Source organism: Coregonus clupeaformis, chromosome 39, assembly GCF_020615455.1.
Source record: "Coregonus clupeaformis isolate EN_2021a chromosome 39, ASM2061545v1, whole genome shotgun sequence".
Taxonomy (NCBI): domain Eukaryota; kingdom Metazoa; phylum Chordata; class Actinopteri; order Salmoniformes; family Salmonidae; genus Coregonus; species Coregonus clupeaformis.
In genome coordinates this window covers 18410068-18437840 of record NC_059230.1, presented here as the reverse complement: position 1 = coordinate 18437840, position 27773 = coordinate 18410068, and the positions used below count along the sequence as shown (strand labels likewise).

Here is a 27773-nt window from a genome sequence, read left to right as displayed (position 1 = left end):
AAGTCTCCATTCCATCCTCTTGTTGTTGTTTTTCTTAAGTATACAGCCCCTAGGGGGATAAATATTTACCACACTAATCTATTTTACTCTCTTTAATGAAACTTGACTAGTTTGTCGGTCAACTAGTGTTGAGCACATTTCAAAACAAGGCTGCATCCCAAGTGGAACCCTAATTCCTACATAATGTACTACTTTTGACCAGCGCCCTATGGGCCATGGTCAAAGGTATAGGGAATAGGGTACAATTTGGGACACAGACAAGCTCTGGGCAATAACCTCCATTTCCTCTTGGCCTGCTCTCGTGACCTAATCTCCAGGAAGTGACGCCAATTGGACCAAAGCGCTCTGGCCCTTCCTCAAAACAGAGGATCCATTTCACCGTTTTGCTTTATGGTGCAGATTAAGCCGAATCCTATTTTTAGAAACTGGGGTTAACAGGGGTCATTTGGCTTCCGGCAACTGATTGAGACAGCTAGAGAGGAATGTGGGATATATGGGTGAGTGAATCAATCGGTCGCTCCGATGAGAGAATGTTGGTTGTTGCCAGGGTTGTGACCTGTTGTGTCCTGAATGACTTACAGTAACTAAAAGAAAATTGTCGAGACGTACAGACACACACACAGCGTTTTAGCAACATCAATATTCTTCCTCTATTTCCTGTGTTGAGGCAAACTGCATCCTCAATTAAGACACCCTTTGGCCCCTCCCACCACATGACCACGCCATTCTGGCTGCTAGAACAATAAGCAGTGAACTGGTCTAGTATGTAACCATTGACTTCTATGGCATGACATATCTCAGGGTTCACCAAGTCTAACGCCTTGCACACACTTGCGCTCATAACTAATGTTACCATAACCGTTATGTAGAAGATAGTAGGCCTTTGTAACGTTATCGTAACAGTTAACTGGTCACTCATTGTGAATAAGGTGAACAAGGACATGTGGCACTAGACCCAGAGTTGGTCCCTGCCAGTCTGCCCAGCCCCAGACAACCTCCTGACACAGACATGGCAACCAAACAAAGACGCCCGCGAGATGGCAGCTACATCCCCATGGCAACGGGACTCTGTTTGGTATTGTTTGTTGTTCAGAGAGAGAGAGAGAGAGAGAGAGAGAGAGAGAGAGAGAGAGAGAGAGAGAGAGAGAGAGAGAGAGAGAGAGAGAGAGAGAGAGAGAGAGAGAGAGAGAGAGAGAGAGAAGGTAGTCAGTCACTTACTGAAATTACTCTCTCAGGAGCGACCAAGATATGTATACCGGCCAAGACTATCTAAAATAGTATACCTATATGGAAAGGAAGCTCAACTGCTCTATTGCATATTTGTATGTGGGAAGAAAAGTATCGTATTGCCTTATCTTATTTAGGGGCACTCGAGCTATTTACATTTTTCTCAAGAGTGTGGGTGAGTTCGCACTGACATGCACTTCATGCACCACCAAGGAAGGGCTGTGGGCCTATTTAATTTCCACAGCAGCTTATGAGAGAACACGTTTGCATTCTCCAGAGGCACGCCGTTCCAAGAAGTGTAGCTAGTTGCACACAGATATTGGTTGTTCAGTGGGCATTTCTCAAAAGGAAAAATGGTATGGAATAAGGGCCGGGGTATCATGAAATCCTGAATCCCTGTTGGCAGGATGCACATATAAGAAGCTCACCTGCGTTGACAGCTTTACTAAATTCATTAGTAGCATGACATTGATCTGTAATTCATTAAAGTGGTCAGCTGCACTAAACTACTGTTCTTCTTACCCCATCACTTCTCCTTTTCACTACACTTCATCTCTCCCACTCTCTTTCTCTCTCTCCATATCTCCCTCTCTCTCAAAACTGAAAGCGCGAACCACCGCATTTAACCATGGCAAGGTGACTGGGAACATGGACGTGTACAAACAGACCAGCTATGCCCTCCACAAGGCAATCAAAGAGGCAACACGACAGTACAGGGACAAAGTGGACTCGCAATTCAACGGCTCAGACACGAGACGTATGTGGCAGGGACTCCAGACAATCACAGATTGTAAAGGGAAAGCCAGCCTAGTCGCGGACACCGACGCCTCGCTCCCGGACAAGCTAAAACACCTTTGAGGAAAACACAGACGCGCCGACGCGGGCCACTGCCGCTCACGAGGACTGTGAGCTCTTCTTCTACGACGCTGACGTGAGTAAGCTATATAAACATGTTAACCCTCGCGAGGCTGCCAGCCCAGGCGGCATCCCAAGCCGCGTCCTCTGAGCATGTGCAGATCAGCTGGCTGGAGTGTTTACGGACATATTCAATCTCTCCCTATCCCAGTCTGTTGTCCCCACTTGCTTCAAAATGTCCACCATTGTTCCTGTACCCAAGAAAGTGAAGGTAACTGAACTAAATTACTATCACCCCGTAGCATTCACTTCTGTCATCATGAAGTGCTTTGAGACGCTAGTTAAGGATCATATCACCTTCACCTTACCTGACACCCTAGACCCACTACAATTTGCATACCGCCCCAACAGATCCACGGATGACGCAATCGCACAACACACAATACCTACGTAAGAATGCTGTTCATCGACTACAGCTCAGCTTTCATTACTAAGCTCGGGAACCTGGGTCTGAACCCTGCCCTCTGCAACTGGGTCCTGGACTTCCTGACGGGCCGACCCCAGGTGGTGAAGGTAGGCAACAACACCTCCACCATGCTGATCCTCAACACGGGGGCCACACAAGGGTGCGTGCTCAGCCCCCTCCTGCGTGGCTACACTCACCCAAGTTTCCTGATGACATAACAGTGGTAGGCCTGATTACCAGCAATGACGAGACAGCCTACAGGGAGGAGGTGAGGGCCCTGGCAGAGTGGTGCCAGGAAAATAACCTCTCCCTCAACGTCAACAAAAAGAAGGAGCTGATCGTGGACTTCAGGAGACAGCAGAGAGCACGCCCCCATCCACATCGATGGAGAGGGTGAAAACCTTAGTCACTGGTACTAGCCGGCTACCACCCGGCACTCTAGCCCAGGGGTTCCCAAACTTTTTCACTCTGGGCCCCCCTTCCAGAATTGGGGAACATCCCGCTTCGCCCCCTGCGTGTGCACATGCCCCACGTCTATTTCTATGGGCACAAGCACTGTTCATGACACAAAATGTTCACACCCCTCTTGTTGGTGGAGAGAATGTTGCAGGTTTAAAGCTTATTTCCTGCAATTCTACACATTTTGTCATGGGGTGCAAAGATAATGTTGCAGTTTTAAAGCAACATTTTCTGGCAATTCTATACATGTTGCCATGTCTAATGTGTATTCATGTGATATTTGAGTGACAAATAAATTACAACAATATCTATGGGCTAAAAAGCCTAAATAAAAAAAGTGTCAGCTGACATGGGCTAGTTGATCTGGACAGTTATAAATAGCTCTCTAAGGTATGCAATGACTAACATTACAAGAGAAACTGATGATGTACTACCCAATTCGAAATTGCACCTTGTGCATTCTACTATTACAGTAAGTTTAAAGCCCCACAGTTTGGGAACCACTGCTCTAGCCTACACCTTAGAGACTGCTGCCCTATGTACATAGTCATTGAACACTGGTCACTTTAATAATGTTTACATACTGTTTTAAGATTCAACAACTGAGACATAAACTGAACAAGTTCCACAGACATGTGACTAACAGAAATTGAATAACGTGTCCCTGAACAAAGGGGGGTCAAAATCAAAAGTAACAGTCAGTATCTGGTGTGGCCAACAGCTGCTTTAAGTACTGCAGTGCATCTCCTCCTCATGGAGTGCACCAGATTTGCCAGTTCTTACTGTGAGATGTTACCCCACTCTTCCACCAAGGCACCTGCAAGTTCCCGGACATTTCTGGGGGGAATTGTCCTAGCCCTCACCCTCCGATCCAACAGGTCCCAGACGTGCTCAATGGGATTGAGATCCGGGCTCTTAGCTGGCCACGGCAGAACACTGACATTCCTGTCTTGCAGGAAATCACGCACAGAACGAGCAGTTTGGCTGGTGGCATTGTCATAATGGAGGGTCATGTCAGGATGAGCCTGCAGGAAGGGTACCACATGAGGGAGGAGGATGTCTTCCCTGTAATACAGTGTTGAGATTGCCTGCAATGACAACAACCTCAGTACGATTATGCTGTGACACACCGCCCCAGACCATGACGGACCCTCCACCTCCAAATTGATCCCGCTCCAGAGTACAGGCCTCGGAGTAACGCTCATTCCTTCCGACGTTGTTGCCGGTGATGTCTGGTGAGGACCTGCCTTACAACAGGCCTACAAGCCCTCAGTCCAGCCTCTCTCAGCCTATTGCGGACAGTTTGAGCACTGATGGAGGGATTGTGTGTTCCTGGTGTAACTCGTGCAGTTGTTGTTGCCATCATGTACCTGTCCCGCAGGTATGATGTTCGGATGTACCGATCCTGTGCAGGTGTTGTTACACGTGGTCTGCCACTGCGAGGACGATCAGCTGTCTGTCCTGTCTCCCTGTAGTGCTGTCTTAGGCATCTCACAGTACGGACATTGCAATTTATTTCCCTGGCCACATCTGCAGTCCTCATGCCTCTTTGCAGCATGCAACTCGTTTTTCAACCACTCCACAAATTTCTTGATAACAAACTATAGTTTTGGCAAGTCGGTTAGGACATCTACTTTGTGCATGACACAAGTAATTTTTCCAACAATTGTTTACAGACAGATTATTTCACTTATAATTCACTGTATCACAATTCCAGTGGGTCAGAAGTTTACATACACTAAGTTGACTGTGCCTTTAAACAGCTTGGAAAATTCCAGAAAATTATGTCATGGCTTTAGAAGCTTCTGATAGGCTAATTGACATTTTGAGTCAATTGGAGGTGTACCTGTGGATGTATTTCAAGACATACCTTCAAACTCAGTGCCTCTTTGCTTGACATCATGGGAAAATCAAAAGAAATCAGCCAAGCCCTCAGAAAAACAATTGTAGACCTCCACAAGTCTGTTTCATCCTTGGGAGCAATTTAAAAATGCCTGAAGGTACCACATTCATCTGTACAAACAAGTATAAACACCATGGGACCACGCAGCCGTCATACCGCTCAGGAAGGAGACGCGTTCTGTCTCCTAGAGATGAACGTACTTTGGTGCGAAAAGTGCAAATCAATCCCAGAACAACAGCAAAGGACCTTGTGAAGATGCTGGAGGAAACAGGTACAAAAGTATCTATATCCACAGTAAAACGAGTCCTATATCGACATAACCTGAAAGGCCGCTCAGCAAGGAAGAAGCCACTGCTCCAAAACTGCCATAAAAAAGCCAGACTACGGTTTGCAACTGCACATGGGGACAAAGATCGTACTTTTTGGAGAAATGTCCTCTGGTCTGATGAAACAAAAATAGAACTGTTTGGCCATAATGACCATCATTATGTTTGGAGGAAAAAGGGCGGCTTGCAAGCCGAAGAACACCATCCCAACCGTGAAGCACGGGAGTGGCAGCATCATGCTGTGGGGGTGCTTTGCTGCAGGAGGGACTGGTGCACTTCACAAAATAGATGGCATCATGAGGAAGGAAAATTATGTGGATATATTGAAGAAACATCTCAAGGTATTGGAGTGGCCATCACAAAGCCCTGACCTCAATCCTATAGAAAATGTGTGTGGGCAGAGCTGAGTTTAAATGTATTTGGCTAAGGTGTATGTAAACTTCCGACTTCAACTGTATATATTTATTATGGACACAGTATGCGTTACATTAGTTGTTATCTTGTTGTTATTAGTTGTTGTTAGTTGTTATTAGTCCCATCCTTCAGCTGCATTCAACACCTCCCATCTAGCTCTTAATACCATCCATATTGGTTTTCTATTTGCCATATATTTTTCAACTGTACTGTGATGTTTCACAAAAGTTCTGAACCGTTCTATTTTGCAATCTATATGGGACGGCTGTCAATCCTTTGGTCCTTAAATGAAACTGGTATACTTTTTTATTTATCACAATTTTCTTTAACCAATTATGTTCTTTAATGCAGGGCCGACAGACAAGTTCTTTACTTTTTCCCCCTTCCACTTTCCTCTTCCCTTTTTGCGGTAATGCTGCAATTATTTGGTTGTAATTTTGGGTAGAGCAGACATTTCCATATGTTTTTGTTCTGATATTTCTTAATGTTTTGGGGATTTGTGTGTATTGTTTTGTATTAGGTATTACTGCACTGTTTGGAACTAGAAACTGCACCTGGAATAACATCTGCAAAATATGTGTACGCAACCAATACAATTTTATTTTATTTCATCTCTCTCTGCCCTCCCCTCCTGTGTGTTAGGGCCGGCTCTGCTCTCTGCCCGTAGGCGAGGGAGAATTCAGACAGGGGTGGGGGCTTTCCCCACAAAGAACGGGAGCTTTGTCCCCTGAGGGACAGAGCCATAGGCTGACAGACAGTCTGGCAACCTCTAATTCTGACATGGTGAGAGAGGGCGATGGAGAGAGAGAGAGACTGAAAGAGAGAGAAAGAGAGACCGAGAGAGAGAGAGAGACAGAGAGAGAGGGGTAAAGAGAGCGAGAGAGATGCAGAGATATGGAGGAATAGCAGCAAAGCTGCAACTTGCAAGACAATACAACTCATGATTAACCTGAAACATAGAATTTGTGGTATTAAAAGCCATTTAGTTAGTTACTTGGCATCATAAAGACAGTTCTCCTCAGACACTAGGCCTCCTCTTAAGAAGGGCGCATTAAGGGACTACTCCGTCTATGGGTTCTTCATAACATACACTAGTGTAGGATGTCATTATTTGGAGACCTAAACCAAGTCAAGTCGTTGAGTATTTTCCTCTTGGCAGCTAAAGTTTATACCTATGTTTATGTTGACTAAATTTGACACTCTCTCATTGACCTCCATACAAAAAAATACCCACTTGGTCTGCTTCATGCTTTATTCTTGCGCTGACAGATTTTGGGGTGGAGTCAGCCCTTTCGCTTCGCCTCTTCCTTTCTGGTATCCTGGGAAACTCAGACCCTGGGGGTAAATCAGGGGTCAACTACACAGGGTGTAGAGGTCAGGAGCTCAGGGGGGGTTGCGTCAGAGGTGGCTGGTGTATAAGTGGGCAGTTACTTCCTACTTTTGAAAGACGGTCCCCTTTATACAGCATAGTACAATGTGATGGTCCCATGTCGTGCATTGATCTAGTTAGCTATCAAAGTTTGACTGACAAGAAACCTTCACTAATGTTTGCACAGTCATGTAGAACAGCACTGGAACAGATACATCAGTTTCAACTTACTGAGGGAGACAACAAAAATGTAGCAGTATGATAAACATACCTCGACTCCACAGGAGGTTGGTGCCACCTTAATTGGGGAGGACGGGCTCTTGGTAATGGCTGGAGTGGAATAAGTGGAATGGTATCAAACACGTTTTCAATGTGTTTGATGCCATTCCATTAGTGCCGTTCCATTAGTGCCGTTCCAGACATTTTTATGAGCCGTCCTCCCCTCAGCAGCCTCCACTGCTCGACTAGTACAACAGCTGCATAAACACATACAAAATGATCAGGTACAGAGAAGCATACAGAGGTACAGAGAAGCATACAGGAGGTACAGAGAAGCATACAGGAGGTACAGAGAAGCATACAGGAGGTACAGAGAAGCATAATACAGGACAATTGGTCAAATCATTCTAGCCAAATATCAGCCAGCGGTAAGAATTCTCTATCTACATGAGAACTGCCTTTGGATCACTGTAGAAAAGATGCCAAACCAGGCTAGTGAGAGAAAACTAGCTGTAAGCCTGGAAAAGATCTCTCCCTGATTCCCTGGGTTTTGCAACCCTCTCCACATCCTCTGTGGTGTGTCCTTACAGAGTCTCGTTTTTCCCTCACTCCTCTCATCCCCTGGAGTTGTTCAGGACCTTATCCTCCTGCTCTCTGTTCCACACAGCATATTATTACGGAAATATTAGTTGAGTGTGTGTGTGTACATACTGTCTGTGCATGTTTGTGTATCCATGCATGTGTGTATCCAAGCCAACAGTTACCCACAGGGGCCAGCAGTGTGTGTGTATGGGAATCCCATGCCAGCTCCTACATGCTCCCCACTCTCCTCCACCACCCTCCCCTCCCTATCCCAATCAGACCCTGGGATCTCAGGATGCAGCCTGCCCGGCATTTCCAAAATAAAGAAGAGGGAACACAGAGATAGAGGGGAGGCCAGCTACCCTCACCCCTCCTGGGCCTATTGTACTCTTATCACAGCCAGCCAGACACTGTGCCAATGGAAACGCAGCTGAGCCTTGCCCTGAGTGACCTCCTCCACAGAACCTGGCACTGCCACCCCATCACAGGTGATTCCTGTCAGGCAGCAACACACTGGTATTGAAGATGTGTCAGTGAAAGGATAAGGACAGGTTTGTTCCTATTGAGGCTGAGGGAGTTTTTCCTTGCCACTGTCTGTCGGCTGTGTTTGCTACTGTAGATGGGGGTTTGAACATTGTTGTCTCATCCAACAGCGACAAACAAGAAAGGCTATGAACTTTGTGTTGTAAAAAACTTTTACTGATTGATTGATGAAGATAGAAGATGGGAATTAACCTACAGCAAGGTCATTTATTTAATATTTAAAATGACTAACTGGCCATAACTGTCAAGCCCCATTGGTATCTCTAACCATTTAATTTACATACAATTCCTCTAGGATTTACTTTCAAATGTCCATATCAGGGCCCGTATTCATACAGCGTCTCAGAGTAGGAGTACTGATCTAGAATCAGTTTTGCCTTCTTAGATCATTATGAATAAGATGACAGGGGGACCTGATCCTAGATCAGCACTCTTTAGCCTAGTATTGTTTGTATCCAATGATAGGCAAAGCTAGTCTATTGCTGCAGCAGCCCCTGCTACAGATAATAAAAGTCAACATGCCAGAGTTGATCAAGTTCAAAATGTCTCTACTTCCTGGTCTGAATACCTCACGCCGCCACTGCGGGCTAAATGTCCAAATTGCCCTCATAATTCCCCTCAGTGTATTTGGGAATGTTGATGTGTGTGAGAACTTGGGAATGTTGATGTGTGTGAGAACGAGTGTGTGAGTAGCGAGAGGCTGCCAGTGTGTTTGTGTGAGTGCAGAGCAACACAGGGGATGTTTTCAGTGTGCTGCATTGGGCTCTAAGGACCCTGAACGAAAACATACTGGTGGTACACGGATGTATCAGATGCTTGTCCACTCTGGGGGGGAAAAAAACATGTTAATCCAAGATCTACTTAAACTGTGGTTCTTCTTTAAAAAAAGGCCTTTAAGTTTAGTTTGACTCCACCAATGCTTAGTGTGGCATTTACCATGTGATTTTAAACTATAGTGTACATTTATAATGTGTGTAAATATACTGTATGATAGCCAATGTGTTTATGACTGATTGTGTGTGTCTGATGGCCAATGTGTCAATGCCTGACTGATAAGGGGGCCCAAGGTATGTGTGTGTGTATGTGCTCGCTCGTGAGTGTTTGTGTATGTACACACACACACTCGCTCGTGTGTGTGTGTGCTGGTACTGGGAATGCGAGAGGAAGAGGCTCCTTTCTGCTGTATCCTACTCTGTATTTACTTTCAACAGAATTCCAGTTATGGCCTCTGGCCTGCATCCAAGGCCTTCCTCTGTGTGCACTTTCTTCAACGATCCTGTTTAATCAGCATCTTCCATTTGTGCAGTAAGTACAATAAGCTTCACTGATTTGTAACTACAACACAAAGCTACAGGCTTTTATCTTTTAAAACCTCTACAGCTATAGAAAGTACATTTCACCCTTAAAGGACAAATGTTCTTTTTTACAACCAAATCTCTATTTTTGATGTAAATGGCATGTTATAGGGTCCAGACATCTTTTTGGGATTTCACGTTTTTGAAAAACTTACACCAAACAGCAAATCACTTCCTCATCCTTGTTGTGTTGTATGGGGGCCCCAAGAAAACACTCAAATACGTAATTTTAGAAACGGAAAAACCCTCAGTATAGTGATGCAGGTCTTTAGATGTTCTACACATGAAATTGTGCCATTCCGAAATCTATCTGCAACGTTATATTCCATTTTGTCAGGCCCCCATACTACACAAGGAGGATGAGGAAGTGATTTTCTGTTTGGGGTAAGTTTCTCAAAAACATGTGAAATCACAAAAAAGGTGTCTGGACCAGTGGCGTGTATTCATGGATGCCAAGGGAAGCCAGGCTCCCCAAATATATATATATATATAAAATATGTATTTTCTGTCTCTGTGTTTTCATAATTTTCTGTCAATTCACAAGTGGCTGAATCTCAACTGAGAAATCATCAGAGCAAGGGAAACAGAGCCCCTCTGTCTCAGTATGTGTAGCCCATGTATCTGATGCTGTCTGGACAAAAAGAGTATAACATGTTGCCGCCGTAGCATTTGACTGACTGATGCCAACAAGCATTTGGCCTCCCTTGATAAAAAATAACTATAAAAGAATTAGCCATTCAGCATTGAGCTGAGCTCAACTGTGGGTTGTCCTGGTGGCCAGTTTGGATTTGGCTTCAGACCAATGAAATTACTTCCTTTGCAAAATGTCATTTTCAGAAAAACGTGTCAGTTTCTGGTCTGCTTGTGTTGATGTCCTAACTTGCTAAATCGTCCCTTTCCTAAGCCATGGATGGAGATAGGGATTTGGACTTGTAGTTTTGACTTAATTCTCTGTACAGGCCAATGATTATGACGGCGATTCTGATCTAACCATAAATGAATATGTTGTGCCACTGGCCTGAGACGATTGAAGTTCAATATGTAGCCAAGTAGGCTCACGTTAACTAGCTAACGTTAGCTAGCTAACTTAGTGGTTAATTGTTGCCCATGAGAGGAAGTCAGGCTAGCAAGCATTTTAGCTACAACAAAAACTAAAAAAGTGTACCGTATGACAGAGCCATAGACGTTTTGCCAACATGAAAGAGAGAAGGATGCCATTGGCGTTCAACTAGTCTACAAGTAGGGTGAGTCAACATGTTTTGTTATACTTGCACAAGCACCACAAATCAGTACGATGGACAGCCAACATGATATTTAGCAACATTGATTGGACTCAATTGTTTTTGGTATCTTTAAGTTTGTTTTCAGTGTATTAAACTAAGCATACCGTATATAGCCTTGTTGATTTGATGATGTTTAAATGTTTAAGTTGAAATGGTGCTGGAATAGTGGAGCCAGTGTCTGTTGTCTTTGTGCTGACTTGCAGTAACACTAAATCAGTAGTTGTTTAGTAAACTGTCGAAAGCATTAACTTGCTTGACCATGCTGCAGGTGATATACACTATATATACAAAAGCATGTGGGCACTCCTTCAAATTAGTGGATTCGGCTATTTCAGCCAAACCCATTTCTGACAGGTGTATAAAATCGAGCACACTGCCATGCAATCTCCATAGACAAACATTGGCAGTAGAATGGCCTTCAACGCGGCCCCGTCATAGGATGCCACCTTTCCAACAAGTCAGTTTGTAAAATGTCTGCCCTGCTAGAATTTGCGCCGGTCAACTGTAAGTGCTGTTATTGTGAAGTGCAAACGTCTAGGAGCAACAACGGCTCAGCCACGAAGCGGTAAGCCACACAAGCTCACAGAACTGGACCGTTGAGTGCTGAAGCCCGTAAAAATCGTCTGTCTTCGGTTGCAACACTCACTACCGAGTTCCAAACTGCCTCTGCAAGCAACGTCAGCACAATAACTGTTCGTCGAGCAGCTGCACACAAGCCTAAGATCACCATGCGCAAGGCCAAGCGTCGGCTGGAATGGTGTAATGCTCACCGCCATTGGACTCTGAAGCAGTGGAATTGTGTTGTCTGGAGTGATGAATTGCGCATCACCATCTGGCAGTCCGACAGACAAATCTGGGTTTAGCAGATGCCAGCAGAACACTACCTGTCCCAATGCATAGGGCCAACTGTAAAGTTTGGTGGATGAGGAATAATGGTCTGGGGCTGTTTATCATGGTTCGGGCTAGGCTCCTTAGTTCCAGTGAAGGGAAATCTTAACGCTACAGCATACAATGACATTCTGGATGATTCTGTGCTTCCAACTTTGTGGCAACAGTTTGGGGAAGGCCCTTTCCTGTAACAGCATGACAATGTCCCCGTGCACAAAGCGAGGTCCCTACAGAAATGGTTTGTCAAGAACGGCGTGGAAGAAATTGACTGGCCTGCACAGAGCCCTGACCTCAACCCCATCTAACAACTTTGGGATGAATTGGAACGCAGACTGCGAGCCAGACCTTGCCCAACATCAGTGCACAACCTCACTAATGCTCTTGTGGCTGAATGAAAGCAAATCCCCGCAGCAATGTTCCAACATCTAGTGGAAAGCCTTCCTAGAAGAGTGAAGGCAGTTATTGCAGCAAAGGGGGGACCAACTCCATATTAATGCCCATGATTTTGGAATGAGATTTTCGACAAGCAGGTGTCCACATACTTTTGGTCATGTAGTGTATGTGTTTGTATGCAACATTTGCTTTGTGGACTTCACCAGACAGATGTTGCTCTCCGGTTTTGTGATTAAACAAACGTATGTGTAGTTGAATTTATTTCGCCGCTGTGTGACTGTGGGCGCCGAGTGGCGCAGTGGTCTAAGGCACTGCATCGCAGTGCTAGCTGTGCCACTAGAGATCCTGGTTTGAATCCAGGCTCTGTCGTAGCGGGAGACCCATGGGGCCGCGACCGGGAGACCCATGGGGCGGCGCACAATTGGCCCAGCGTCGTCCAGGGGAGGGGAGGGAATGGCCGGCAGGGATGTAGCTCAGTTGGTAGAGCATGGTGTTTGCAACGCCAGGGTTGTGGGTTCGATTCCCACGGGGGGCCAGTATGAAAAATAAAAAAATTATGTATGCACTCAATAACTGTAAGTCGCTCTGGATAAGAGCGTCTGCTAAATGACTAAAATGTACTTGTCTTTTTGTTCTAACAGCCTTACTGTATATCACGGTTGTTATATAACAAACGACGCAATTATCACAACATAGGTTCTAATATGGCTTTTTTGCTGGCTTGGCTTTGCTTCCTCAGTGATTTTACCCACGCACTGCTACTGGTCTGGACCCTTCTATAACATGCCATTTACATAAAAAAATTGAGATTTGGTTGTAAAAAATAAAACGTATCCTTTACTCACAGCTCTGTCATTGCAACAGTCCACTAAACAATGCATTTAATTAACTTTAAAATCATTGTTATCGTGTAGTGAACGTCTTTATCTGTAAACTTGACAACATTCTCCTTTCACCTACTGTCTTACTGAATCTAAGGCCTCGTTGTGGTTCAGTGGTTTGTGGCCAATTTTAGAAGCTCGAACCTCTCATTATACTTTCAATGGCCGCCAACTTGAATAGTGTGTACCTTTCCTTGATACTTCCCTTGATTCTCCTGTACACTTTAAAGGGACCAGTGAAACACTGAAGGAAGATCTCTTTCTCCCTCTCCTCTCTAAAACACAGATCTCTCCTTCCCCAAACAGCAGGATAGAGACGAGTAGAGGCAGGCCTGGGACAAAGCTTCAGATAATAATAAAAAAACATGAGGTAGGAGGTAGAGAGGGACTGTTGGTTGTGTCGCTCCATATAGCCTATAAACCCTACATTTAAAAAAGCTTTCTCTTTGCACAACATGGGTGTTTTCCAGTCCAGTGGGTTCGTTGATGTCTGCTCAGTCTGAACAGTGGGGGGCATTTCCATCTAAAAGTACAAACAATTGAAGTTCATAGGAGCATATCAAATTTGGTGTCAAATGAAAGCTAAGAGTCTATATTTTGGGGATATGAAGGCATAGATACATTTTTCAATCATTTTCCATCTTAAAAATGTGCTATAAGTAAAGGCTTTGATTTCTGGATAAACAGGTGGAAAATGGGTCGTACAAAACATCTACCAGAAATAGTCTTAAAAGGTATCAGAAATACATCAAAACACAATAATGTTGACATAAAGACCCCTGCCACCTAATATCAACATTTATATATAGTTTTGGAGAAATCGTTTACCTTCTGTAAGTTTAAGAAATATTGCCTTGTAATTCCGTTACCAAAAACCTACATATCTTTAAGATATTTTCTAATTTCTCTCCCTCATGAGGGAGGATAATGAAAGTTTAACAAAGTAACGGTAGACCTACCATTGAACTATCAAGTGAATTAAACTCATAATTCAGTAAGGGAATTTCTGCAACTGAATTGGTAATAATGGGAAATCATAATAGTCACAAACTACAGTTGGGTCACCTGCTACTGTTCTCCCTTCCACTGGCATACTGTTATGTTCAGCTCATAATGGTTTTATTTCGCTTTCTGGTGGTCAAACAAAGTGTTAAAAACCTCTCTCTCTCTCTCTCTCTACCTCTACCTCTACCTCTACCTCTACCTCTACCTCTACCTCTACCTCTCTTTCCATTTACTGTAACCAGCATCCTCAACCACTGAGCATGGACCGACACTGGAAGTCCATAGATGTTGAAAAGTAGATTAATGTGGTCAGTCCACCCTGGCCTTGATGTTAATGTCCACAGACGGACCGGACTGGACCAAATCTGAACCCATCATAGACATATATTTCACAAGTTTGGATAGTAAAGCAGAGTACAGTGAGTACAATAAAGTACAGTACAATACAGTAGTACAGTACAGAAAAGTAGATTATAGAACAGTACAATATATACAGTATATTGTACTGTACTCTACTCTCTGATGTGCTGTATTGTATTGCACTCTACTGTACTCTGCTGTTCTGCGCTGTGATGTCGAAACTTTTGAAACATGAGGAGAATGACATTCATATCCATAATTATGCATTTCTGTTTAGTACAGGTCAGATACATGATGAAATTCTGTTACCGGGTGTAAATCCACTTCACTTAATGGAGTTCAATAATAAGAGATTTTTTCAAGGTGTCATGTCATAGTCTCCATTATTTCTGCAGACATCTTTCAATCTTAATTCGTAGCGGATATTTAACAGAGTTTTTGGAAAACGTGGTTGCATAAAATCCTGAGGGAGAGTTTATCGAAATTCAGTTACCAAAGTTTCATCTGCACAGTTCTTCCACTAAATTAGTTTTTGGAAATGTTTCATTGGAAATGTTGTATGGTTTGTTAAATTTTGAAACCAATGGTCTTTGTTTGGCAGACATTTTAAAGTTAAAAAGTAATTGCCCTGGGCCATGAAGAGAGTAGAGGGTTGAGAGAGGAAATGTGCAGTGGAACAAGTGAAAGAGGATTGTGCTTTGTGAGAATCAATGAAGAAGATGACGATGTACTGAAACAGTGATACTTTGGCCTAATTAGGGTTAGGTGTGACCGAAAACCTTGAAACTGGGTATAGAACTACTAACACCGACCTACCAAGGCCCATATTCTCAGAAGTGGTGTCGGTGTCTAGTCAAACCAAAAAAATAACCTTGATATTTTGCGTAACGTAACATGGCTGTTCAGAGGGATTCTTTGGTGATTTGAACGAACGATAAAAGAGGGGATGTTGAACAATAACAAACCCTGAACATTGCTGAGCCGCTGACAGGGATTATCGGATTTGTCAAAGGTATAATAATGGTTTTGCCTCTGTGTGTGAATTCAGGTGGCTTTGTGTTTTGACCATCAAGGTTACTTAGACACTCTCAGCCTGACAGCTCCAAGAACCGTTTGTTATGGATCGAGAGAGTTGAATTCTCTCTTTATCACCTTCACTACATCTATTTGATGTGGCTTAATGACAAGGTCCATGGTATATGGCTACGTGGCCAGAGCTAGAGCCCAAAACACCTACCTAAGCCTACATCACTGTTATTCCAACAATCCAGTGCATCAAAGTCCAAAGAGTGAATTGTGACGGACTTTAAATGCACCCACTAGAATTCTTGACCTTTGCTTGCGAAGCAGCTGGTCTCGTTATCGAGAAATGCTCACTAGACTTTCAAAATCAAGTTTCAACTTTTATTAATCATATGTACGGGATACGCATGGAATACATCGTCCAACGAAATGCTTACTTTCAGGTTCCTTCTGGACAATGAAACAACAATAAGAAATAATAATATGAACATAAAGTAAATGGCTCAGTAGAATAGAATAATACTTTTGAGCAAGTATAATACAGGAAGGCACAATGTATAGTACAATATTTACATGTGTATTGGGGAAGGGGGTCAAGTGTATAAATTGAGCAGTATAATACGAGTCTGGTAGCATAAGTTGTGATGTGTGTGTTGCAGTGATGTGTGTGTTGCATTAATGTGTGTGTGTGTGTGTGTGTGTGTGTGTGTGTGTGTGTGTGTGTGTGTGTGTGAAATTGAATTTGTCTGATAGGTGGGATGTTTGTGCTTGTAATTTGTGAGCTATTCGAGTCAATATTCTAGTGCAGAAGGGAGAAAAGTGAGCTTTGTCAAAGGCGAAGTGTGTGGTGTGGTGTAGCTTGTGGTAATGCAACAAATACCCTAGCCTACAGTGCACAATGTCCTGACAATCCTGCCTGAGGCCTGTAGGTCAAGACCCCAGCAAATATGTAGCCTACGCCCATTTTACTCCGAGCCAAGTGAACTGGTGAAACTGAATTTGATAGTTTGTCATGGAGCTAAGGAAATGCCAGTAATTCACCTGTTTATGACCTTCTAGCTCCCCACTAGGTGTTGTCTATAACAATGTTCTAACCACAGTGCATCGTTAAAACCAACTCTGGACATAGACGGGCCTAGTGCAGTGACTTACTGTTGTTAGACTTAAGGTCACGGTGGATGACAGGAACAATGGCCTCCGTGTGCAGGTAGAGCATGCCCCTGGCGATCTGCACCGCCCAGTTGACCAGGACGTGCGGCGGGATGCGGCGTCCGGCCAATGCTCGGCTCAGTGCGCCACCGGATGCGTACTCCATGATGAGGCACAAATTGGGTTCCCGTAAGCAAACCCCTTTGAGAGCGATGATGTTGGGGTGAGTGAGCATGGCAAACAGCCGAGCCTCCTGGCGCACGTTCTGGGCCGTCACACTGATGTCCTCATCCGGGTCCTGGCGGGCCGCCTTCACGGCCACCAGTCCACCTCTCCATGTACCGCGATACACCTTGCCGAAGCCTCCGACCCCAATGACCTCCTCGAGGCTCAGTTCCCTGAAATCCACAGCCTCGGGTTCGAACTCCCCCACCCCCACCACGGCTGGCCCAAGCTCCCCGACTCCACTGCCCTGCAGTTTCCCATATGAAGGAGGCTTGAAGGACACGTAGTTTGAGGGAAAGATACCCACTTTGTTGTTGACCTTGCCCGCCCACCAGCCCTCGTCACCGGATATCTCGGAGTCCAGTGACAGAACTTCCACCAGGTCACCTTTGTGGAGGGTGAGCTCGTCTTTACCGGACGCCTCATAGTCGAATAAAGCTGTCCACACAGGATTGGTGAAGTTTCCTTTTTGCGATTGATCCAAACCTTTCCAGTTCAACAGTGGGCCGCGGCTAAAAATGGTCTTCAGTGGCTCCATGGAGCCACAAGGAGCAGATGTTCAGACACTAGGTTTGATTCTGTACGATTTTTAAAATAAAGTACTTTATTGCGCCTCTCTCCCTTTCCTCTGTGTCTAGTTGGTTCATCAGGGACCAGTGAAATGTGTTCAAAGGCCTGGCCAACAGGAACACAACAGTGTTCAAAGATAACAGGATAAAAAGTGCCTCTCATGCGACTCGTCATGGACTGCTTGTTTCCATTGGAGCTGGTAATGATCAAACAAAGGCCATGGATGTGACCAGTTCTGCCAATTGTTCCAATTTGTAAAATGGCAGAATTGTCTCCATAAAGCAAGTTTCTACTTGACTGATGTGGTGTCTCAATGCGTGGTTTGAGCACATAGCTCACTTAATTACTCAATTATTATATCACACATACTCACATATTAACCAATGATTATGTGCTGAGATTGAGATTTGAAATAAAGGGGAACTTATTCCATTATAGCAAAACCAAGACTGTGCAGAGAACTGGATGGATCAGTCACTAAAATTAGCATCAGGTGGTTGTAAAATATCCAGACCATTGGACAATAATAACCTCAAAGAAGGAGCTCAACTTCATTTAGTTGTCCATTTAGAGTTTTCTGTATTTTTAGCCATTAAGTGCCGTGGCTATCATAAGCAGGAAGCGCTGAAAAGAAGAGAAGAATAGCAGGAAATAAGCATTCAGTCCTGCGAACCCCGTGCTTTACCGCAAATTTCAAAGCTGACCAACTCGCCCTAAACCCACATCACGAACAACGGTGTCTGGCCGAAACTTCTTTGCGTTCTGTCAACTATTCTCACATCCGTTTGCCCAACTGTATCCATATTTGCTGTCTCGCCCGATGGTGATATACAATGTCTCAATTGTACAAATCTGTATATTCAATAAGAACTTTATATCCACCGAGTTCCCAACAGGAAGAACTGTACGATCCTGCTTATGAGTCTACTTTTTAAAGAGAACCGCACACCGAAAACAAATAATGTATTGTCCGTCGTGCGTAACGATACTTTAGTGCCAAGCTCCGACCAGCTCGTTGTTATTATCGATGTCCAAAAAGCGTCGTGATAGATGCATTATTGTTATCATGTCCCCACTTCCTTTAGCAGTCTTCCCTCGTCCCGTTCTCGAACCACTCTACGTCTGTGCTTACAGTCAGAGAAGAGGGTGGGGTTTAGTAACTTTTTTCCCAACAGGAAAAGAAAGAATCATGTGTGTAATCATTGGGCGATTTCGTGTTCCATGGTCCGGTGCCCCTGGGCGGAGTCAGTATATGTTTGACCATTCCATTGGTCCTTAAGTATAATCTCCACTCATCCGGGACACCGGGACATGCAAAACGAACTCGCCCATTAGTCCAAACTTCTTCCGTTTTGCAACTAAAACTAGAGTTTATTTTGGACAAATTCAGTTAGGTCCCTCCCCGTTTATTTTCGTTTGCTTCCATTTAAGAAACGTTTTGCAACATAAGCGGCGTAATGAATACGCTCCAGGTGACAGAAACAACGCAACTCTTGTTCTGGAGGAGGCAGCAGTAATATGCGGAGTAATTCCCGTGTTCTATATTTGAGGTTCACTAGAATATGTGTGTGACAAATAAATACGCACGATTTTTGGCCCACAGAAGAATGGGCGTGGTATTAGGCCGTTAATTGTTATGGGCCTCAATTGGATGGGGTTTTATGTTTCCTTGGGGCAAGTTAGTGGTCCAACGTGCAAATGTTGTAATATAAATATCATCATTCAGTTCATAAGGCCTATAATAGGTTACATAGTCTCCAATAATAATGAGGTTGATGATACACTGTGTTTATTTTATCCTTTATTTAACTAGGCAAGTCAGTTAAGAACAAATTCTTATTTACAATGACGCCTACACCGGCCAAACCCGGACGACGCTGGGCCAATTGTGCGCTGCCCTATGGGACTCCCAAGGTTGTGATACAGCCTGGAATGGAACCAGGGGGTCTGTAGTGACACCTCAAGCACTGAGATGCAGTGCCTTAGACCACTGCGCCACTCAGGAGCCCTGAGTTTGGTGTAATATGCAAAAGTATGCATAAAGCACTTACATATTTATCACTTTGAATAAACATAAAATATGTCATGCTATTGGGGTCTGAGACAGACTAAACTTTTCTACCTAGGGGGCCATTCGGAGGAGGGCACCTTTGCCCTGTGATGCTGTGTGGAAACAGTGTGCTTCCTTCTGAGGCCTTTGATGGCTCCCCTGCCCCATGGCAGGCCTTTGTTGCTCCGCCGCCCCCGAAAGTCAATCCCCTCCCATAACCCCGGCCAAACACCCCTGCCTGCCTCCCCCATCCCCTGCTACCCAGCGCTGACTCTTCACTTGTGCAGGAAGAAGGCAGTTGTTTTTGTGGCCTGGTGGCTGAGACAAGCCTCCTGCTACATTTACAATATGAAACCAAACTCAGAGGAGGGAGGGAAGGGTGTGGGTCCACAGTGCACACAGAGAACGAAAAATGTACTGCATTTTCAGAAAGAGTATTTCCTTTGTGCAGTGTGTCTAATCAAAGCAATCTTCTCTCCATGGGAATCTCTCCCACAGAACAGACCTGTGCTGGCTTGCACTTCAATCACCTTGCTTACTCTGTTGATGATGACATGGCCTTGACAGGGGAAAACACACATCACATCAGCTGTGGTAACAAACGTCCATTGTTAAAAGTTTATACACACTTCATAGGAGTACTAATGCATGGTTGGCCATTTCTTTTGTCTATACCCGAGAGTCTGAGACAGGAAGTATTTGGAGGAGACATGAAGGCTGCTTAGAGAGAAATGTACAGATTTTCCATATGGGAATGTGAATGGGAAGCTCAGAGAATGTAGGATGGGGATGGGTTGAACACAAAGGATGTGTTACACTACTGTGAAGTCGTAAGGTGAAGCCTTGTGCAATGTTTCGCTTAGGTGCAAATGGAATGAAGTTCATTGCCAGTTTCAATGGACTCAACAACAAATAGCTTATGGCATCGTGGCTTGTAATGTCACAGATACGCTTGGTAAAATATCTCATGCCGTTTTATGTAAAAGAAAGAAAAAAAAAGTTGGGCAGTGTTTTATTGAAATCTGAACTTTATTTCACCCATACAAAATAAAAAGAATGTTAAAAGTTTACATACAGCGTCAGATTCAACGGCCTACCTTCAAACATTTAATATCAACACAGACACAGAAACGGGAGACTTATCCTTCTCTGCTTTTCAATGAGTACATTAAAACTATCTAATAGAGAGAAAAATAAAAACAATACAAAGGATAATTTTATTCCAAGTGAGGGGAGGGTACGTGATCTTTTTGAAAACAAATTACGCAAATTATAGGTGAGAAGGAAGGGGGTGAGGTTTAACAACTTTAAAAACAAAGTTATGGTCCAGGAGGAGCATCACAGTATCCTTCAGATAAGAATAGCCAGCACAGACACATCTGTCTTCAAGAAGGAGATAGTTGGGGTGAGGGGGTACAAAACAACATATTTCATGTCATACCTCCAAAGCAGTGACTTGTCACCCAAATTTCAAATGAACAAAAACATCCAATCAGAGTTGTAATGACATGTGAATATGGTTGACGTAAGCTAATGGACAAGGTCTTCATGAGGATAAATTATCGTCATAAAAATGTGCATTAAAAGGGGAAAAATCCACAACTCCGCAGTCACATTGAGAAGAATTCATAACCTATAGTAAAATACATCTCCTTACCAGTTCATTTTGAGGGCCTATGTAGCCTAACAATTGGAATAGCCACGTGCGATGACGACCAAGTCTGAAAGCAAGACCAAGATCTAACCGCTCTGCCAAGTTCATAATAACCCTCACAGACAATAATCTCATCTCCCTTTGCTATAGGTAAGTGCTGATCACTTTCAAAATACAACCAACTGCTGCTCTGAATTCATCTCGAGAAGGGGTGTGTACAGTATTCTATGAGGCTATGTTAGGTTGCACAGGCATTATAGTTTGTTCATCTCAACTGAACTTGAGCAGACGTTGAAGAAGTGGACATGGAACTGGAGTGATATGTTCGTTGAACACCAATGACGTATGCAGAAAACAAAGAGAGAGATGAGAGAATAACCAAAGTGCAAACTACAATGGGGGACTTAATCAAACCGGTCCTTGGGCTGGGCCGGGGGCCTTTCAGAACATCAACTGCAATTTTTTTGTAGTCCAAATATAACAACCACCTGTTTTATAAAACAACCTGGTACATTTTTTCTCCACAATAAAATAAGAACAAAAAATTATTAAAACACAATATACAACCGATTACTGGTCTTCAGTGGTGCAGGCTGTCGTGTCTACACGCCTTACTGACAGTTGTTGGAGGCTTTTCCTTAACAATGGGCTGCATGTGAGCGTCTGCTCAGACTCACCTCTTTCTCAATGCAGCCACATAAAATAACAACTTAAGAGAAAATGAAAGGTAAAAGAGTGGGGGGAGCTAAGAGTCATAGTCTTCATCATCATTGTCTTCGTCTTTGTGCGGCAAGGAGGGGGGAGGCGGGGGTGCGGTGCCCATCAGCGAGGGGTGGGGGGCAAAAGAGCCCAGGGGCATGACCAGGCCCCCTTGTGCAGTGCCCATGTGGAGGTACTGGGGTGGCATGGCGTCTGGGCTGTGGCACAGGGCAGAACAGGGGACAACGCGTTAGTAATAGTACCCCCGCACAACAGGGTCATGTTCAGTTAAGAAAATGTTTTGAAACTGAGTGAAATGGAAAGGTAATGCCTGAATACGACCCAGGAAAGCACATTAGCAAAGAGTACAGTTGGGTTGTGGTTAACCGTGTGTGTATGTGTCCATGTCCATTACCTGTGGAATCGGGATTGCGGCTGCAGGTTTGTGCTTGACTGAGACCCGTCCTCCTCATCCTCGTCTGTCTCGCTGTCCTCAGAGTCATCCTGCTCCCATGGCAACAAAAAGCTAAATAAGCCTCTGAAATCCTCACACCTCTACCCTATCAAAACTCCTCCCTTTTCCCCCTCATCACACCTGATATCACTTCAATTGGCCACCAAGCCAAACTAACTTTAACATTTCCCTCTATAAAAAGTTATTGTTATCTAAGCTAAGGTTATGCTTCGTGGCTACTAAATTGAAGGCCAACCCCCACCTCTTGCTCCGACTCTGTGCCTGATAGCTTCTTGTCCTTTCCCTTGGAGCCAGCTCCTCCGTTCTTGCGGCCTGACCCCGGCTTTCGACCTCTGGAGGACATCAAGTAAGTACAAAGTCAAGATGACATAATTCACACATTTTCCAACACACAAAGCTTTAGGGGACCATCAGTAATATCCTATCCAAGTAAACAGTTGGTATCATTCAGAGTCCGTTACCTGCGCGCAACCTTTTCCCCTCCCTCTGCGTGGTTGTCCTCTCCCTCGCCCTGCATGTCCGGCACTGCCGCTACCAGGTCCTTCAGGAAGTCAAACTGCTGCTCCAGTTCAATGCACTGTTTTCTACCAAGACACACACACACATTGTTTAAAACATAATACTTTCCCATAGCTTCAAAAGCACAGAAGGGCAAGAATGCTGAAAATTACAATCTGTAGTCCTACCGACTTTTATGACCAACACTGATAACTGAATACATGACTTACAAGTGTGAGGTTGTCATTGTTTTTGCGTTCCGGGACTGGGTGACTTGACAGGCTTTCGTCAGGAGAGACTCCAGGAACAGCTCCAGAGCTCGTGCTGGTGGTTGAATTAAGGAAAGGCAAAAGTAGCCACTGGCCACACAGGACCGGGGTGTTTTTTTGTCTTCAATAACAGTTAGACATTTCACAACTACACAAGAGTGATTACTTAACTTACTAGGCACACAACCCCTCAAAAGTAAAAACAGTGAGTCATATGAATTTCATTCAAACTGCACAACACAAACAATTAACCCTACAATCTCCATATTGTCATTGGCAAAAATACATGTTTTGAAATGCAGTTACTTGGAACATGCAATGAAATACAGATGAAGCGTTCAGGTGAGAACAACGGATACATATGATGACAGGAACTGCGGCAGCCACTTTGCCTATCTCTTCATCAGTCTGCATAATCTTCTTAATCCTCGCCTGTAATCGGAACGGGAAGAGGTCAGTGAGGGAGTGCTTCGAAGATTTGACTACCATTAGAGCATTTGCATAATTGCTGAGTTACTAATTGATCAATCAACCAACCACACATGCCCAGCACATTGACCATAGTTAGTTGACAAAGAAACTAGGCTATAGACAGAAATGCCAAAAGAACTTTCAACTAGGTCTATTCCCATCCGTTTGCATCATCTGAGGATTTAGGTACTAAGCAGAAGTGATGACCTTGATAGGTAGCTAAAAATAACACACTGACACTGGGAGCTAGTTTTCTTTTCTTATTTTTTTTTTTAAAGGGGTAGATCAGCTTTAATATTTCAGATAGATTGTAACTTCCATCAATGTAATTGTCTGCATCACTTCCAATCCCCCATATGTTTTTTTTCTCATATATATATATATATATATATATATATATATATATATATATATATATATATATATATGGTCCTCTGTAGCTCAATTGGTAGAGCATGGCGCTTGTAACGCCAGGATAGTGGGTTCGATCCCCGGGACCACCCATACGTAAAAATTTATGCGCACATGACTGTAAGTCACTTTGGATAAAAGTGTCTGCTAAATGGCATATTATTATTACATATACATGCATACACACACACACGCTTTTTTAAAATTATATTTCCCTTCATTACTTTCCAACCCCACCACCCCTTCCCCAGTTGGAGTAAACTAGTGAACAACAACGCTTAGGCCTCTACTTCCAGCCCATACATACTATATACATTTATGTTTTACAAAAGTTCTGAACCTTTCTATTCTCAATGTTTCTACAGATCGTAAATTGGGAGTTAGTTGTTTGTTATGGTTTTGATTATATAATCCATAGGCCCATTTCTTTTGAAGCTGTAGCTACCTTTTGTCCTACCAAGCTAAAGATACCACCATGCACCTTCTTGGCTTCTGCCCCGTCTGTTTCGGCTCATCTCACATGTGAAGTCAGGGAGGTGGTCAACAAAACAGACTTCTAGCTACCCCGCTCAGCACGATCTGACAGTAGTGGCAGCAGGTACACTATATATACAAAAGTATGTGGACACACCTTCAAATTAGTGGATTCGGCTATTTCAGCCACACCTGTTGCTGACAGATGTATAAAATAGAGCACACAGCCATGCAATCTCCATAGACAAACATTGACAGTAGAATGGCCTTACTGAAGAGCTCAGTGACTTTTACTGTGGCATCGTCATAGGATGCCACCTTTCCAATAAGTCAGTTCGTCAGATTTCTGCCCTGCTAGAGCTGCCCCGGTCAACTGTAAATGCTGTTATTGTGAAGTGGAAACGTCAAGGAGCAACAACGACTCAGCCGCGAAGTGGTAGGCCACACAACTTCACAGAACGGGACCGTCGAGTGCTGAAGCGCGTAAAAATCGCCTGTCCTCAGTTGCAACATTCACTACTGAGTTCCAAACTGCCTCTGGAAGCAACATCAGCACAAGTACTGTTCGTCGGGAGCTTCATGAAATGGGTTTCCATGGTCAAGCAACCGCACACCAGCCTAAGATTACCATGCGCAACGCAAAGCATCGGCTGGAGTGGTGTAAAGCTCGCCGCCATTGGACTCTGGAGCAGTGGAAACGCGTTCCCTGGAGTGATTAATCACGCTTCACCATCTGGCAGTCCGACTGACGAATCTGCGTTTGGAGGATGCCAGGAGAACGCTACCTGCCCCAATGCATAGTGCCAACTGTAAAGTTTGGTGGAGGCTAGACCCCTTAGTTCCACTGAAAGGAAATCTTAACGCTACAGCATACAATTACATTCTAGATGATTCTGTGCTTCCAACTTTGTGGCAACAGTTTGGGGAAGGCCCTTTCCTGTTTCAGCATGACAATGCCCCCGTGCACAATGCGAGGTCCATACAGAAATGGTTTGTCGAGATCGGTGTGGAAGAACTTGACTGGCCTGCACAGAGCCCTGACCTCAACCCCATCAAACACCTTTGGGATGAATTGGAACGGCGACTGCGAGCCATGCCTAATCGCCCAACATCAGTGCCCGACCTCACTAATGCTCTTGTGGCTAAATCGAAGCAAGTCCCCACTACAATGTTCCAACATCTAGTGGAACGCCTTCCCAGAAGAGTGGAGGCTGTTATAGCAGCAAAGGGGGGACTAAGTCCATATTAATGCCCATGATTTTGGAATTAGATGTTTGACGAGAAGGTGTCCACATACTTTTGGTCATGTAGTGGTGGTCCTCTGTAGCTCAGTTGGTAGAGCATGGCGCTTGAAACGCCAGGGTAGTGGGTTCGATCCCCGGGACCACCCATACTAAAAATGTATGCACACATGACTAAGTCGCTTTGGATAAAAGCGTCTGCTAAATGGCATATTATTATTATTATAATAATAATAGTGTATCATGACATTCTTAGGGGGACTGATTTGTTGACAACTTATGCTAGTATCTGGCTAGCATTTCCAAACTAGCTAGCAACATCCTCCACTTTTCCCGATCATGTCTAACTTATTCTGAATGATACAACCCCTTAGCAGGCCTAGCTAATACTTGTTTTGGACAATAACCAAATCTCGTATATCAGTTAGTACAGCTAGCAAACTTGCTAACAACAATGAACAAACTAAGCTAGCAAACCTTTTTAATAGCTACCCTCCCCAAAATAGTGGCTGACTGGCTAGCTAACTTAGCTAGCTACCATTAGCTGGATAACAATGCATATCTACAGCTCTAGCTAACTACGAAGTAAAGTTAACTAACTAGCTTTATCTTATTGTCTGTTAACTAACTAGCTAGCAACCTACCTAGGCCAAATCCTATTAATATGTGCACTGTTTAAGTAAAGTTAGCAAGCATTCCACATATTTAGATAATGAAGTTAGTTAGCTTGCTAATTAGCTATCAGCTTAGCAAGCAAAGCTTTAGTAACTACTTACCGGAGGGAATCTGGCATTGTATTTCTTCTTTTTGCTGGGCATTATTTTATAAACTGGCTAGCTAACTTAAAACAATCTTCAATATTTTGTTATTATATGTCCCTCCAACCCGCACCCAAGTGGGTAGCTAGCTAGCCTAGCAAGTAGCAACGTCGTCTTCTCGAGATGTTCCGCAGGGTCTCACGTTCCGTCGGATTCTTCTACCCTACACTCTGTTCAAATAGACAGCACGCTAGTATTAAATAATAAACAAACACAGATTGTTGCATTATCAAAGTACTGTCGCGTTGAGGTAAAATGCAACATTGCCAGCTCAACGTGACAAAAAGTTAAAAGCCGACCAAACTGTTACTTTGCTCGTTTTCTACTAGATAACGTTAGCTAAGCTATTGTGTATACGGGGTGTTTCAATAAAGTTTTGCTAGCGACATTGAAATCATGATGGAGGCTTGAGCAGAAATATTGATAGGCGGCCAGCTACCCCCTAGACTTGGTAGCTGGCATATAAAACATATCGGTACAGGAAAACATTTCATTATTATAGCTACTGTAAGTTGTTCTATGTTCATGCAAGTATACTGAACACAAAATATAAACGCAACATGTAAAGTGTTGGTCCCATATTTCATGAACTGAAATAAAATATCCCAGAAATTGCAGTCGGAGATTGCAGAGTGCAGTATAACTGCAGTACAGTGTAGTATAACTGCAGGATGCTGCAAATACTGCGTCCAAAATAACACTTTTTTTTTTACTGCAGTCATTTTGCAGTGTAACTGCAGTTCAACTGCAGTACACTGCGTTCAAAATACCACAGTCGACTTCAGTTACTGCACTTTTATGTATTTTTTGTAAGGGAACGCTTATTTCTCTCAAATGGTGTGCACAAATTTGTTTACATCACTGTTAGTGAGAATTTCTCCTTTGTCAAGATTATCCACCCACCTGACAGGTGTGGCATTTCAATAATAATATCATATGCCATTAGCAGACGCTTTTATCCAAAGCGACTTACAGTCATGTGTGCATACATTTTTACGTATGGGTGGTCCCGGGGATCGAACTCAGTACCCTGGCGTTACAAGCGCCATGCTCTACCAATTGAGCTACAGAGGACCACAATCAAGAAGCTGATTAAACAGCATGATCATTACACTGGTGAACCTTGTGCTGGGGACAATCTAAAGGCCACTCTAAAATGTTCAGTTTTGTCACACAACACAATGCCACAGATGTCTCAAGTTTTGAGGGAGCGTGCAG

General features: G+C 43.9%; 2 protein-coding genes across 2 annotated transcripts in view; both read right to left on the bottom strand.

Annotated features, from left to right (window-relative positions):
* LOC121554741 (mitogen-activated protein kinase kinase kinase 11) overlaps positions 1-18616 on the bottom strand; it is a 46145-nt gene extending 27529 nt beyond the window's left edge. Inside the window, exon 1 of the mRNA XM_041868469.2 lies at positions 16704-18616. Within this exon, the coding sequence (XP_041724403.2) occupies positions 16704-17463 (760 nt within the window). The 5' untranslated portion in view covers positions 17464-18616. The remainder of the gene's footprint in view (positions 1-16703) is intronic.
* A 1934-nt stretch (positions 18617-20550) lies between these two features.
* Positions 20551-26894, bottom strand: LOC121554443 (dr1-associated corepressor). The gene is made up of 7 exons (XM_041868039.2): positions 26514-26894; positions 23500-23572; positions 23102-23195; positions 22835-22957; positions 22615-22705; positions 22314-22402; positions 20551-22116 (listed from the first exon to the last, which is right to left on the bottom strand). The coding sequence occupies exons 1-7, from the start codon at positions 26553-26555 to the stop codon at positions 21945-21947; spliced, it is 684 nt and encodes a 227-aa protein (XP_041723973.2). The 5' UTR covers positions 26556-26894; the 3' UTR covers positions 20551-21944.
* Positions 26895-27773: the final 879 nt, after the last annotated feature.

Coding starts and splice junctions, on each gene's coding strand:
- LOC121554443 (XM_041868039.2), bottom strand. CDS start 26,555: ATGCCCAGCAAAAAGAAGAAATACAATGCCAGATTCCCTCCG. Junction 23,196..23,499: donor CGCAGTTCCTGTCATCATAT/GTATCCGTTGTT, acceptor TTCAACCACCAG/CACGAGCTCTGGAGCTGTTC. Junction 22,958..23,101: donor ACAATGACAACCTCACACTT/GTAAGTCATGTA, acceptor GTGTCTTGGTAG/AAAACAGTGCATTGAACTGG.